The sequence below is a fragment of the Pelobates fuscus genome, chromosome 3 (assembly GCF_036172605.1).
Source record: "Pelobates fuscus isolate aPelFus1 chromosome 3, aPelFus1.pri, whole genome shotgun sequence".
Lineage (NCBI taxonomy): Eukaryota > Metazoa > Chordata > Amphibia > Anura > Pelobatidae > Pelobates > Pelobates fuscus.
The window spans coordinates 183,108,972-183,124,855 of NC_086319.1; the positions used below are offsets into that span (position 1 = coordinate 183,108,972).

At 38.3% G+C, this 15,884-nt stretch overlaps 1 protein-coding gene across 1 annotated transcript in view; it reads left to right on the top strand.

Annotated features, from left to right (window-relative positions):
• Nucleotides 1-15,884, top strand: part of PRMT8 (protein arginine methyltransferase 8) — a 276,310-nt gene that overhangs the window by 205,791 nt on the left and 54,635 nt on the right. Inside the window, exons 7-8 of the mRNA XM_063447793.1 lie at nt 681-796; nt 2,526-2,676. Coding sequence (XP_063303863.1) covers nt 681-796; nt 2,526-2,676 — 267 coding nt within the window. The remainder of the gene's footprint in view (nt 1-680; nt 797-2,525; nt 2,677-15,884) is intronic.

Here is a 15,884-nt window from a genome sequence, read left to right on the forward strand (position 1 = left end):
TTACACCTACACTTGACTTATAACATTACATACTGGTCTGCAGGTGATGTAACATGTACAACATATATGGTCACCCTAACAAACACCATCCTTGATATATAAAAATGGTACTCTTAACAAGTTTTAAAAATGCTGACCCCAGATTAAATTCTCAGAAAGCAGGGAACAAATTAAAGGACATTATTCAACATACTTGATATTAAACTTATATAAAAAAAAAATGCAAATCCATCTTAAAAGTTAGTGTTCCTAGAAATTAGGAAAGAACACTGTAGATATGGTAAATACTTGATCTACTGATTACCTTCAGCCTATAAGAGTGCCCATTGCTGGAATTAATCTTTATGGCTACAGGGAAGTGTGTAATCTCTGCTTTACCCATACAACCATTAAGGGCCAGCTTGTGGGTGGCCAGGGAATCTAATTCAATGTTTCACTGAAAGGACAGGGCAATACCAGCAACTGCTGGTATAAAAACCAATTCAAGAAGATGAAATGGGTCGAGCACCTGGAGTATCCCTTTAACTACACAGGGTTTTTATGATGCAGTAAATAGTGGAAATATCTAAATGATAACAGGAAAGCACTGCAGGATTGTTCAGAAAGAAACATACATAGAACTAAAGAGAAGCTATGTATATATATTTAACTCATATCCTAACATGTATTTATTTTTACAGGGTGGGAAAATGTGTATGGCTTTGACATGACGTGTATCCGGGATGTTGCCATGAAGGAGCCGCTGGTGGACATTGTAGACCCAAAGCAAGTCGTGACCAATTCCTGTTTGATAAAGGTTTGGTAGTACACAAATAAAATGCCTTAAACAATGTATGCATCATTTTATGCACAGCCATGATTAATTTAATTAATTGATTTCCTTTTGGGAGTTCACAAACTGGTGGGTGGTATTTTAAAATGCTGCCCAAAAGAAAGTAGAAATGATAAGTGAACTGCATCACCACAGGTATCTGGAAACACTAAAAAAGGAGTCCTGGACAAAAAATTAGCTTCCCAAAATTAATGATATTCCCACAAAATAGATGCACTATCTGAGAGGTGCACAGGAAAATACCTTTAGGGCAGGCTTTCCCAAACTCCGGCCCTCCAGATGTTGCTGAACTACAACTCCCATGATTCTATGAATGAAATAGATAGGCTGAGAATCATGGGAGTTGTAGTTCAGCAACATCTGGAGGGCCGCAGTTTGGGGAAGCCTGCTTTAGGGGAATGGAAGGCAGCAAGGACTGAAAACTGCCCTGGATTAGTAACTAAGTTTAATTGCACGCTTTATAATATTTTCAAAACTATTATGATGAAATTAAAAAGTCAGTGTGTCTCTCCATTTCTGTATAGCATTTTAGAAATTAATTTTAAAGAATTCACATAAACAGTGCTATAAAGACATTTCACCTGGTTAAGACATATATATGACTTGGCGAAAACAGAAAAGAGAAAATATTATATAATGAGGTCATAAGCAAAAGCAATACTCCCTTAGGGCTTTCTGTGTCTCTGCAACCAATTCAAATCTCCTTATGTTCTAAAACATAATTTATTCACTAAATTGTGAAAAAATGACAAGATAATTGCAAATTCAAGCAAAAACGGACAGCTTGAAAATAGCTTTGAGTAGTCGAAATATATTCCTCATTCATTAAATTTACCGATTCTTCACACTTCCTATTTTAATGAGTAAATTGCTTTTTGTTCTGTATAATACAATGTATTTTTCCTGACAGGTTTATTTTGGGAAGTCTTGTAACTAGTTTAAGGAGCTTTTCAGAATGTCTGAAACAGCATGGTGACATGCTTGCCTTTCTAGCAGTAATGTATAATAATATACAGTCATTTTATACAGCCATTCAAAGACATAAAAGATCTACCACTTTCTTTTTCTTGCTAATACTTAGGCGAATATGTCGTATTTTATCGTATCAAACTCCCAGCAATTGAAACAAGCAGTGTTTCATTGTTATTATAGGGTCCTTGTAATTGAAAGGATTTCCAGACTGTAGAGTTTAGGTTAATATCTATTCATTGTGCAAACAGAATCACATACGTGTGATAGTTTAAATGAAAAATTATTTTAATAGGATGATTTCATCTATTAATTATGACACTACTTCAAGATTATCGAGTTTTCTAAAATAAATATTTATGTATCAGCTACCAGTTTAGATATGTGGTAGGGTGCATGTTGTGGTCGTTCAGACCCTTTTTGGGAAAAACATGATATAAGATATTTTTATTATTAATAATTCATCTCTAGTTCATAAGCTTATGATGCTAGTCAATTTACATATTATAAAAATGCCCCTCTTCCCCCTCTCCAACAACACAGCAAACTCCAAAGTTTATAATTACTTGTACCTTTAATATGAATATTGTTGCTATGGGATGAAAGATGGGTGGGAACTACTTTATTATAAAATTCCACAAACTGTTTCTTTTTTAGTTTTCATCATAACAGAGGAATTACAAAGAATGTTTTAAGTTGCAACTTTATTTTTTCTTTTTCATAGGAAATCGACATATACACTGTAAAGCAGGAAGAATTAGAATTCACATCAGCATTCTGCCTTCAGGTCCAACGAAATGATTATATTCACGCATTAGTTACATATTTCAACATTGAGTTTACAAAATGCCATAAGAAGACAGGCTTTTCTACAGGTAAATTGCATTCTCATACGAGAATATGCATTGAATTAAATATATGCATTGAATTAAATATATTTATTGTTACCTTCATTTGTGGTTATTTGCTGTGCAGTTTTGCTCTGTTTTGTATTTGTTTTGTTTTTTTACACAGTTTTTTTTTTTAGTTGAGATTTAACCCCTTAAGACCGCAGGACGTACTATGCCGTCCTTATTTTGGTGGCTCTAAAAGCCGCAGGACGGCATAGTATGTCCTGCGATCTTATGTACTTACCCGGTCGCCGGCGATCCCACGCCGGCGATCGCGGTATGGGGGACTTACCTGGGAGCCCAGGGAGTCCCCCTGCGTCCTCTTCAGCCACCCAGGGCCATGTGATCGCGAGGTCCTTGCGAGGACCCCGCGATCACATGGACGGCATAGCCGTCCAAGGCATTGCCAGCAGGGGGAGTGCCTGTAATGACAGGTACTCCCCCTGCTGTCTGAAAAAAAAATAAAAAATGTTAAAACAGTGTAAAAATAAATTATATATACTTAGATCATATATATTTATTATATATATGATCTAAGTATATATATACACACATATACACACATACACATAAATATGCATACACTGTCTACGTGTATTTTAATATTAATATATACATAATTATATATATATTAATATCAAAATACACGTACAATGATATTGATTAAATATATATATAATTTGCATTATATATATATTTATATATAATAAAAAATAAATAAATATATAAATACGTTAAAAAAATAAATAAAAAAATAATAAAAAAATAATGAAAAAAAAAATAGATAAAAAATATATAAACATGCGTAATTTCGTTCTAACTGTATTTTAAAATTAATATATATATATTGATATCAAAATACATGTAGAACGAAATAATATATATATCTATATACATAAGTATATACGTATATATCACTATGTATATACCTATATATAAATAAAAATAATTAAAAAAAATTATATACATATATATACACACATATATATATACACACATATATATATAATAATTCTACGCATATATTTATGTAATAATTTTACATAATTAGGTCATTTTATTAATTACAATTTGCAGGACCTGCCTGCCAACCCAGGCCAAAAGTTCAGGGAATTACATTGTCTAGCACTATATTTAACTCTGTAACTTTCCAAGACACCATGAAACCTGTACATGGGGGGTACTGTTTTACTCGGAAGACTTCGCTGAACACAAATATTAGTGTTTCAAAACAGTAAAATATATTACAACGACGATATCGTCAGTGACAGTGAAATTTTTTGCATTTTTCACACACAAATGGCACTTACACTGACGATATAATTGTTGTGATACGTTTTACTGTTTTGAAACACTAATATTTGTGTTCAGCGAAGTCTCCTGAGTATAACAGTACCCCTCATGTACAGGTTTTATGGTGTTTTCAAAAGTTACAGAGTCAAATATAAGGTTTGCGTTTCAGTTTTTTCACATTAAAATTCGCCAGGTTGCCTTTGAGACCGTATGGTAGCCCAGGAATGAAAATTATCCCCATGATGGCATACCATTTGCAATAGTAGACAACCCAGGGTATTGCAAATAGGGTATGTTCAGTTTTTTTAGTAGCCACTTAGTCACAAACACTGGCCAAAATTTGCGTTCAAATTAGTTTTTTGCATTTTCAAATATTAACACTAACTTTGGCCAGTGTTTGTGACCAAGTGGCTACTAAAAAAGACTGGACATACCCCATTTGCAATACCTTGGGTCGTCTACTATTGCAAATGGTATGCCATTATGGGTGTAAATTTATTTCCTGGGCTACTATACAGTCTCAAAGGCAACGTAACCAATCTGACAAATTTCAATTTCAAATGTAACACGCTATATTTGACCCTGTAACTTCCCAAAACACCATAAAACCTGTACATAGGGGGTACTGTTTTACACGTGAGACTTTGCTGAATACAAATATGTGTATTTTATTGCAGTAAAAGCAAACAGTATTATGACATTGACAGTTAAAATGTCATGTAGAACTAAAAAAATCAAAAAAATTCTTATTTTCTCCCATATTTTTCATATTAAATTATGTTTCATAGCTAAATATTTGATATTAAATGAAAGCCCTGTTTCCCCTGAATAAAATGATATATAATAAGGGGGGGTGCATTTAATATGAAAGAGGTTTGACAGACATATAGCGCAAATGCCAGGTTTTGTTTACATTTTGTTTCGTTCACAACTTGTACATTTGGCTGCGGTGTTAAGGGGTTAAATAGCTCTTTTCGCACAAAGCAAACAGAATGTATTCAGCAACAGACATTTTGTTTGTTTGTATTCCTTTTTTTCTGGGATTTACTAATTCTCCTTTTTGGTTCTCAAAACCAAGATAAATAACATATTGGAGAACTGAAGATTTGTTTCATTGTTATGCTTCTTATTACACTATCACTGCTCCAGAATATACAACTCCTTCTACCTCTCCAACCTCAATACATTTATCACCCTTTAATTCCCTAGCCCACTTTATTCTGTTCTGATCCCCCAGCTCCATTCTTGAGTTTTAATGTTAGAGCTCTTAACACAGACTGGGTCCCCAACTCCATTTATTTGTTCATTAACCAGCTCAAATTACTATGTTCTGGGATTCTACCTATATCTATTATATTCTGTTTCCACAGCACTCTTTAGTATGTTATAGTTCCCCAGCTTCCTTTGCTTTGCTCTTGTTCTTTGGCTCCCTTTTTAATATTCTGGTTCCCCACCTCAATTTACTCTGCTCTAGTTCCCCACCTACATTTACAAACATTCTCTTCCTCAGACGTTTTCCACAAACTCCTGGAGAAGTGTGGGAGCTGGCCTCCTGCCCACTGACTATTGTCCAGGTCTGAGACCCCGTTAGAAAGTTAACCTGCCCAGCCACCATTAGCATTTCCCTGGTGCCCCTGGTTCTGCACTTTCCCTTCATTCGAATGGAACCGAACGCTAGCTCCCTGGCGACCGTTCGCATGAATCAAACTTATGAATGGTTCTCAGTAATACTTAGCCACAACCACTATGGAACTAATTTTGGCATGAGGACATTGTGGGTCCCCGGTCAGCTCAGCGGCACTTAGCCGTGAATGTTATTGAACTATTTTCAGCATGAGGTGACCGTGCACCGTGACCCGGAATATTTGGTCTGGGGTTTTGAACCACTTTGCAACCCACCAAGAGAGCGCTTTTTGGAGGGAAGGTGCCAAAGACTAAGGGGAACAAACGCTACCTGAGAGCCAGATGAAGCACTCTGTATTGCGACCGCAGGAGCTCCCGAAAGTTGACTGGCAAAAGCACCAAACACCCTGGAACTATTTTGGGCATAGGACCACATGTGCGGCTGGTCAGAACTTTAACACGGTAGCTTTTCCCCTACACTGCTTGGATCTGAGTGCTATTTAGAGAACCTGGGTGCTCAGATCAGGACTATTTGGGGATGTATATTATGTGAGGATACTGTATATTTTTAAGATTTTGGGGGTATTTTTATGTTTTTGTGTTTGCCTCTCTGTTCCTGGGAGATAATTAGCTTACCAGTCTTTAACACAATTATCTCCCAGGCACAGAGATTTTTGGGAGGGGCTTGCATTGTATTATGTGGAGACCTCCTGCTGGTGGTTGTGTACATAAGCAGGCAACTTGGCCATAATAAAGCAGTCCTTTTTCACCCTTCACTCAGTCTGGACTAGTGTTTGGGTGGATCAGCTATACTCTCTGCAGGAGAGTAAACCACTTGAAGCTGTTCCAGGGCAGGAGGCAACGGAGAGACCCCAGCGAAGCTGCGGTGGCTAGGGGCTGAAGCACTCCTGTGTCCCGGTGGAGAGCTAGGAACCAAGCTTGATGGAGGTACCCAGTCAGGATACCAGGCGGTCCGTCACACCCACCTCCATTTACTCTTCTCTAGCTCCCCACCTCCATTTACTCTGCTCTAGTTCCCCATCTCTGTTTACTCTTCACTAGTGTATACCAGTGACTGCAATTCTGTTATCAATCATAGGAGACTGACAGGCAGGGTAGGTACTTTGCAAATAACCCTTCAAATGCCCCAAACAACCTTTTTCCTTAAACCTAAGTATAAACACACCCATACATACATATAGAAATATACAATTGTCACAAATATATATATATTTGTCTGGCACTCTACCTTTAAATATTTCAAGTAAATCAACCTTATCCTTCCCTTCACATCTATTCACTTTCTCACTTTTTCCCCCTTCATCTCTTTCCCCCCTCTCTCTGTTCTTCACTCTTTTCCCATCTCTTCTTCTCTTCACATCTTCTCCATTTCACACTCTCCACTTTCATACACTCTTTCTTCACTGTCATTTTTCACCTCTAACACTTCACTTATTACTCACACATCAGCAAAAATAGTTCCATCCACGGATCTCTTTTCTATTAGTTTGGTCTATCATTATGCACATTCCTATATTGTACTTTTTTTGCCATGGTTCAATTTTTCGATATATAATATCATATATCCTCCTGTTTGCTTTTATCAATGTCTAATGTATTTCTACACTTATTGATATTGTACTTTTTTGGTTACATGGTTAAATTTTTCGATATATAATATCATATATCCTCCTGTTTGCTTTTATCAATGTCTAATGTATTTCTACACTTATTGCACATAGTTTAATATCGCGTCACTATGGTTACTAGACGTGACCGCGGCCTCTCGGTCGCAGGGTTATCACGTCATCACACACAAGCCTGTCACACATGCGCAGTCACTATCACCAATACACATAGCGTTTGACCATGGATCACTGGTGGCACACCTGCACTGGGTAAGTGATTACTTCCTAATAACCTATGCCCTATATAAACAGTTTGTTCACTTGTATGTACATCTTGACAAAGACCTTTTCGGGTCGAAACGTTGATCGCTTCATACAACACGAATTTCTTTGAAAAATCCTCTAGAGTGCTCTCTTCATTTATATGGATATATATATATAACCGTGCACTCCAGACTTCAGACAAAACTTCATGCCTGGTGCTATTTCCAGCTTATATATATTAAGCTGGAGATTGCACCGGGCATGACATTTGTCTAAAGTCTGGAGTGTCCAGTTAGTAAATCTATTAACTTACTATTTGCCTTTTTTTTTTTAAAGGTGGCAGAGAGTGCCTTAGAATTCCATGCCTACAGACACCTGACATGAAAATCTGTCCCTCTATCTCATGCCTTGACTTTCATTACAGTCATCTGATGTCCAGCTCAGTTAACTAAATTCTGATTTTCACCTTTAATTATTATTTTGTTACCCCCCCCCCACCCATCCCCAGATTTCATCTGAACAAGTTCATTGAATATCTTCTAGTTACCCAGCTCTGTTTGCTTTCTTCAAAATTTCTAGTCTCGTTTTCAAAACTAATTTGGTTTTCCTTCCACTATATGACATATATTAAAAACAATCGTACATATTTCTAAACTCTGTTAAAATAATATAATGAAAGAAATAAAAATTCTCCATTACTGTTATTAGTGCATAACACATATTGTGCAATATCAGACTTTCAGCATACGCATATTCCTCTGTTAATTATACAATGAATTCAAGTTTGCCTATAATAGTTTCTTGGGAAATACACTTGTGATTTAAAAGCCGTAATCATTTTTCATATGTTTAGATTTGCTGATACTGCAAAATTAATGATCGCATATTGTAACTACTGCAGAGACAAGGGATGAACTAAACACACACTGGCATAAATTAATGTACATGGTTAATCTGGTGTACTGGGAATAGCTGAAATTTATTTAGCACACACAAACACTTTGTGAACCTTATTTTGTAGAAAACAAAGAAACACAGACTCCTAATTGAGGTGAATGTGTAGTGTCTACCAGATATCCAAATATGGGGTAACCCTGGTAAACTTGAAAAAGAAAAAAGAGAAAATGAACAAGGGTTCTAACAAGTAGACCCTAGAACATAACTCGGATATCTGTAAAGAATGGTCTAAGAAAAATAAAACGAAAATAAATAATTGCTTTATTAAATAAACATATGTAGAATCCTGACTACTTGTTCAATACAGACACGAATGGGTGAATCCCAGAGGGGAGCTCTAAGAAGCTCAAAATGCCAAATAAGCATACTGAGCCATCTGATGTGAAAAATATGCCTGAAAATTATATAGCCTATGGCTGATCCTATCTAGAGGGTAAATACTGGACTATAAACTGTATGCCCTGATCACAAGGGGGACACAGAGTGTACCTGGTGGAATCTGACTAGATAACCAAAACTGCAGAATCCTACGGTAGAAAACTACTTTCTTATTGCTAGGACTGCAGAAATCTCAATCCTACAGTTGCTTTAGATCATAGAGAACGACCCTGTAGCTAAGGAGATGGTAAACACTAAGTAGAGGTGCCCCCTAACGAGTAGAAAACTGCAAACTAAAGGCTCTTAATTCCGGCTGGCATAAACCCCATAAACAAAGAAAAAAGTGCTTAAATCAAATCGTGCTAAGTGAAAAGAAAAAAATAACATGATGCCTAACACGTTTCGGCGCTGCTAAAGGCAGAGTGAACCGTGCTGACTCCTCCATGTTCTTTTATATGTGCAGGGAGAGCTCAGCTCTCCAATCGCTGATGGTGGGCGGGTATGCGTTCGTACCAGGACGAGGCTTGGAACGCAACGTGCTAATTGAAGCACTTCCCCTCCAACTCTGACACCCCTTCAATTACACTCTCGGCGAAACTCCGCCTATTAGGGTGTGTATTTGAAGTAATTGCCGATCCTACGTATTAACTCTTTAGTAACTATAGGGTAGTATTGGAATACTACCCCATACTCCACTTAAGATCCTAAGGATTAAGACCATTAAGTGATCAAGAGATATATAAACATACACAAATGGTAGGGTTAGCTAATTTAAAATATTGTCATACAGATGACTGGGCTAACAAATGTAACACTAACAGGAGTCTATTCAGGTTCATTATATTGAAGTGTATTTTGAGTTGAAATTAAAAAGCAACAATAGTTACTTAAGTTTATTTATTATAAATAATAAAGCCAAAAGATTATTACTGGTCTACACATTAATGAATGGGGTAAAAGAAAACCCTTCATTAAGTCCCTTTGGTGACATGGTGTCCAGTTTGCTTATCCAGAAACATTCCCTTCTTCTTAAAGTCAGGTCAAAATTTCCACCTCTTTTGCCCTTATAGACACGTTCAATACCTGCAAATTTCATGGCTCTCGGTGAGTCATTATGGTATTGTCTCATGTGTCTGGCTACTGGGGTATCTCTAATTGATGTTACAGAGTGGACATGCTCCATTACCCTTCTCTTGAAGGGACGTATTGTCTTCCCCACATATTTCATGCCGCAGCTGCAGGTTAGGAGATAAACCACACCTGCAGTGTTGCAGTTAAAGAAATGTTTTATGGGGATATGAATTGTGCCTGTGGAGTCGGATAAGATTACTTTTTAGTAGTTATTCTGCAACCATACTTTGTGTCTATATGCTCCAGGGGTTTAGTAGGATTTACCTTATTAGGAGGGTTTTGTATTTACCCTCTAGATAGGATCAGCCATAGGCTATATAATTTTCAGGCATATTTTTCACATTAGATGGCTCAGTATGTTTATTTGGCATTTTGAGTTTCTTATAGCTCCCCTCTGGGATTCACCCATTCATGTCTGCAGTGGCGTACACACAACCCATGGGGCCCCGGTGCAAAAACTGATCCGTGGGCCCCCCCGCGCGTGCGCTTACTCTGCGCGGGCTGGGGCCGCAACACATGGTATGTACGCCAGTGCATGCATAAACACATACACTTAAAGGACCACTACAGACACCCAGATCACATCAGCTCAATGAAGTGGTCTGGGTGCCAGGTCTCTAGTTTTAAAGGGAAACTCCAGTGCCAGGAAAACGATCAGTTTTCCTGGCACTGGAGGGTCCCTCTCCCTCCCACCCCCCAATCCCCAGTTGCTGAAGGGGTGAAAACCCCTTCAGTGACTTACCTGAGGCAGCGACATGTCCCACGTCGCTGCCCGCTCCTCCCCCGTCGCTCCACCTTCTTCCTCTGTCGGCCGGTGGGCGAGACTGATCCCGCCCACTGGCCGAGGAGACCTAATGCGCATGCGCGGTAATGCCGCGCATGCGCATTAGCGCACCCCATAGGAAAGCATTGAAATTGAATTTCAATGCTTCCCTATGGGGAATAGAGCGACGCTGGAGGTCCTCACACAGCGTGAGGATGTCCAGCGACGCTCTAGCACAGATAATCTGTGCTAGGGACCAGGAAGTTCCCTCTAGTGGCTGTCTAGTAGACAGCCACTAGGGGAGGACTTAACCCTGCAAGGTAATTATTGCAGTTTAAAAAAAAACTGCAATAATTACACTTGCAGGGTTAAGGGTAGTGGGAGTTGGCACCCAGACCACTCCAATGAGCAGAAGTGGTCTGGGTGCCTGGAGTGTCCCTTTAACCCTGCAGCTGAAAACATAGCAGTTTCAGAGAAACTGCTATGTTTCACTGAGGGTTAATCCAGCCTCTAGTGGCTGTCTCATTGACAGCCGCTAGAGGATTTTCTGCGATTCTCACTGTGAAAATCACAGTGAGAAGATGCTGAACGTCCATAGGAAAGCATTGAGTAATGCTTTCCTATGGGCGGTTTGAATGTGCGCGTGGCTCTTGCCACGCATGCGCATTCGGAGCTGAGAGGCGGATCGGGGCGGAGAGATTCCCAGCGCCAAGGGAGTCCAGCGCTGGAGAAAGGTAAGTGCTTAAGACACACACACACACTCTCATGAACAGACGCACACATTTACTGACAGACACACACTCAGTGACAGACATACATACACACTCACTAACAGACGCACACAAACATACTCAGTAACAGACACACACACTAACACACTCACTAACACACACTCACACACACACTAACACACACTCACACATTAACATACACTCACACACACACACACACACACTCTAAGACTAACACACTTACACACACTCTAACACACTTACACACACTCTAACACACACTCACACTCTAACACACACTCTAACACTAACACACACTCTAACACTAACACACACTCACACACACTAACATACACTCACACTCTAACACACACTCACACTCACAAACACACACTCACACTAACATTTTTTTTTTTTAATCCCCCCAGCCTCCTTACCTGTGGGAGAGCTGAGGGGATTCCCTGGGGTCCAGTGGTGTTGCTGGGTCTGCTGTAACCCGGCTGGCCGGTCCTGCGGGCGCGCGAGGGAGCACTGTCTCCTGAGTGCTTCCTCTTCAGCTCCCTCGCGCGCCGCGTACTGATGCCGGAGCCGGAAGATGACGTAATCTTCCGGCTCCGGTATCAGTGCGGTGCGCGAGGGAGCTGAAGAGGAAGCACTCAGGGGAGAGTGCTCCCTCGCGCGCCCGCAGGACCGGCCAGCCGGGTGACAGCGGGGCCAGCCTCGGGGGGCCCTGAGGTGGCCGGCTCCTGGGCCCCCGAGGAGAAGAGGCTGGCCCAGTGACATACATACCTGGGGATACCCCGGTATGTACGCCACTGCATGTCTGTATTGAACAAGTAGTGAGGATTCTACATATGTTTATTTAAGAAAGCAATTATTTATTTTCGTTTTATTTTACTTAGACCATTCTTTACAGATATCCGAGTTATGTTCTAGGGTCTACTTGTTAGAACCCTTGTTCATTTTCTCTTTTTTCTTTTTGAACCTTATTTTGTGACTAAACATGCTCTATAATGGGATGGGCAAGATGTATAATGATGTGTGTGTCTATATTTTCTCAGCTCTCTGTTGTGTGCATCTATATGTGGTATACAATGAAATATGGAACCTGTTTTGGAGAAACAGCTTCCTAGAGTAACAGAATCATTTCTATAGTGTAATGATGTAATCATGAATAGCAATCAAATATGTGGTTAATTGCACTCACAAGGCAATTCCTTGAATTAAAACCCATTCAGGATTTTCTTCTGATGTCTAACTTCACTATTTGCTTCAGAGTGTCACAGTGCTATACATAAATACAAGTGCAAAAGAGCAAGGCGCCAATATAAACAGGCAATGTGCAAATGTATTATACATAACTTCAATATAAAAACGTATCAGCATGTAATAAAATATATCCGGACAAAATAGTGATCCTCTACAGGAGTCTCTTTGCCCTACGCATTTCATACCAACCAGACTTCCTCACAGGCTTCTTGTGTATCCCAATGTTGGTCTCCATGTGCAGTAAAAACAAGCTGAAACACATTGAAATATAAATTCCCCCCCTCCCTCCCCAATGCCCTCTACTAGTGTGCCTTGCCGATAATCCTTAAATCATTTGTTGGTGGACATGGATCAGCTTAGTCCCATGAGTTCTTCTCTTATTATTGTCCAATACCCAAGTCTCTATCCAAATACCATATTCAGAAAGGGCGATACCTATGTAAGACGTGAAATCTTAAAAACACATATGTAGAAACTAAAAGTGATAGATTTTCAGAGGATACCTAAACAATCCATTATCTGAGTGCAAAGAATAAAATCTGAAATATAAATCCACAGGGGTATGGAATAAATAGAAGGAACCCTTATCTCCAGGTATATAAAAAAATAATAATAAGATAAATAGAAAATTTAAAAAATATTTGTTTTGATATCTGAAATGAAACAAAAAAAATACAAATCTATATAAATTAAAAATTAAAAATAAAAAATAAAAAATGGCAAATATATTAGATAGATGGATAGATATGTACATACATTCATGCATAGATAGATATTGATTACATCATTTTAATTTGGAGAAGAACTAAATTTGATTTTATTAGATTATAATTTACATTTTACCTCCAATTTCAGTGACACCATAACCAATATCCTATGTTTTACTCTGTTTATTACGGATGGGATAAATCAATCTAAATGTTTCCTTTAGCCAGTAGACCAAAATGTGAATTTTGAGAGCTGTCACTACAAACCCTGGCTGAAGGGCATACCACAGAGCCAAGTTATCAGACCCGTATTGCAAAAATGATGGTAGGATCCGCACTCAATCCCAGCAGCCACCCGGTGCTCCGGAACAGAACCAGCAATCCCACAACAACAAGGCAACAAAGAGATTCCCCAAGCACACAAAGTGTTAAAGCTGTAGGCAGTTTTAATGAAACAAAAAAAAAAAACAGCAACGTTTCGACCTCCCAAAAGGTTTTTTTTAGCTATAGGACAAGTATGAGAGGGGATGTCGACATTGATTTGGCTCAATTTATGTACCTTTTAGTGGGGGCTTGATACCATCTATCCAAGCACATAGATATGGGTATATGGATACTTTTTTTCTATCTTATTTTGACATGTTGTAAATTATGTCATTTTGTTGAGATTTTTTTGCTGCTGTTTTTCCCTTTTTTACATTTTTTTTTATTATTACAGTGAAAATAGACATCAGAGGAAAATCCTGAATGAGTTTTACTTCAAGGCACTATCAAATATTGCCCTTGTGAGTGCAATTAACCACATATTCAATTGCTATTAATGATTACTTTATTACACTATGGCAATTATTCTGTTCCTCTAGGTAGCTGTATCTTTAAAACTGTTTGCTGTATTTCTTTGGATCAGATTGCAGGATTGTTGGGATACATCTTGGGAGAAGCTACCTCTAATTGTATTACATATTGTTTTACTTTTTGACACATATGGTGTTGTGACTAAGTAACATTTCATATGCACGAATGCACTATTTTTGGCTCTATATAGAATATCGTTTATTCATAAACTCTTTACAATTAGAGTTTTCTGCATTTTTAAATGATTTAACTTTTTTGTATATATGATATACACAGATGGTTATAAGGATAGTTGAAAGAGATACCCAATCTTCAGTAGATTGGCAGGAAAACCTCTCTCTGTAAAATGAATGGAGCTGTGGACATGCTTGAAGTGCGGTGACCCAAATATAGGACAACACGTGATCTTTGAGTGCACAATATTTTATTTTCAAGCCTGCGTAAAAGAGGTTGCAGCATGTATTTACTAATTAGAGTATACTAGAAAGACTATTGAAAAACATAGGATCACTTTCCACCAATTTATCAGTTACGTAGGCCACCTTTAAATATTTGCCCACCATATCCTGGACTGTTTAGTGACTGGATATGAGAATTATGTTATAAAAGCAGTATTGAAAAGTCATTTTTTTTCATTTATTATTAATATTTAAGATTTAAGATTTTGAAAAATGTGAGGCTAGAGGAAGTATAACCAGAAGTTTATAAAGGCTTTAATTCACCTGGCACACATATCTGGTTTTATGTGAATATATGAGAGCCTGAAATTATACACAATGTATTGTGTTATGCAAAGCTAACTTTACATATAGTTGACACAGCATGGACTTGGAGAATGGACACATACAAAGGCAAAAATGCAGAAGGAAAAAAACAATCAACGGGTCATCTATGGTATGACACACAATATTAGTAGGTATAAAACGAGTTAAGCTAATAAACGGATCTGGAACAGATAAGGTTGATTTGGCATAGAGTGAATTTTTTAAGCATGTTTTGATGAATAGCTTATGGATACTGTGAATATAGTGACTCAAGTTTTGTACATTATTGAGGTGCATATACCAAAAATAGTGACTAACTGAGCCATGAGCCAAGGGAACATGGAACATATGCTTTAAAAAAGGGGAATTATATTGCATATGAGTGTGGAAAGGTGGACCCCAGATGTTCTTAGACTGTAGCATTAGCTGTCAGAGGATAGTGCGAGTTGTAGCCCAACAATAGCAGGAAGCCACACTCGTTCCCTAACCTATTATTCGTATTACGGTTTATCAGCTGACGTTGGGCTCCTGCTATAGCCTAGATGGTCAGGCAAGGTTGGGATCTCTGCCCAACCAGTCTACTAACCACTCAAAAGTTAGCAGTTTAGACATAGTAAAATTAATAGTTGTATAAAGTGCTGTTACATTTTTTCTCTAAACAATGTGCTCTGTAGAACGTTTTAAAAGATAAAATATATTGTTCTGGGACACGTGACATATTGTTCCTACCTACCTATTCTTTTCTCTTTTCATTACTGGAATGACTAATACATCTATAGTTCAGCAATGTTACATACCTGGAGTGCCGATGGACTGAAAGCTTGATGGCA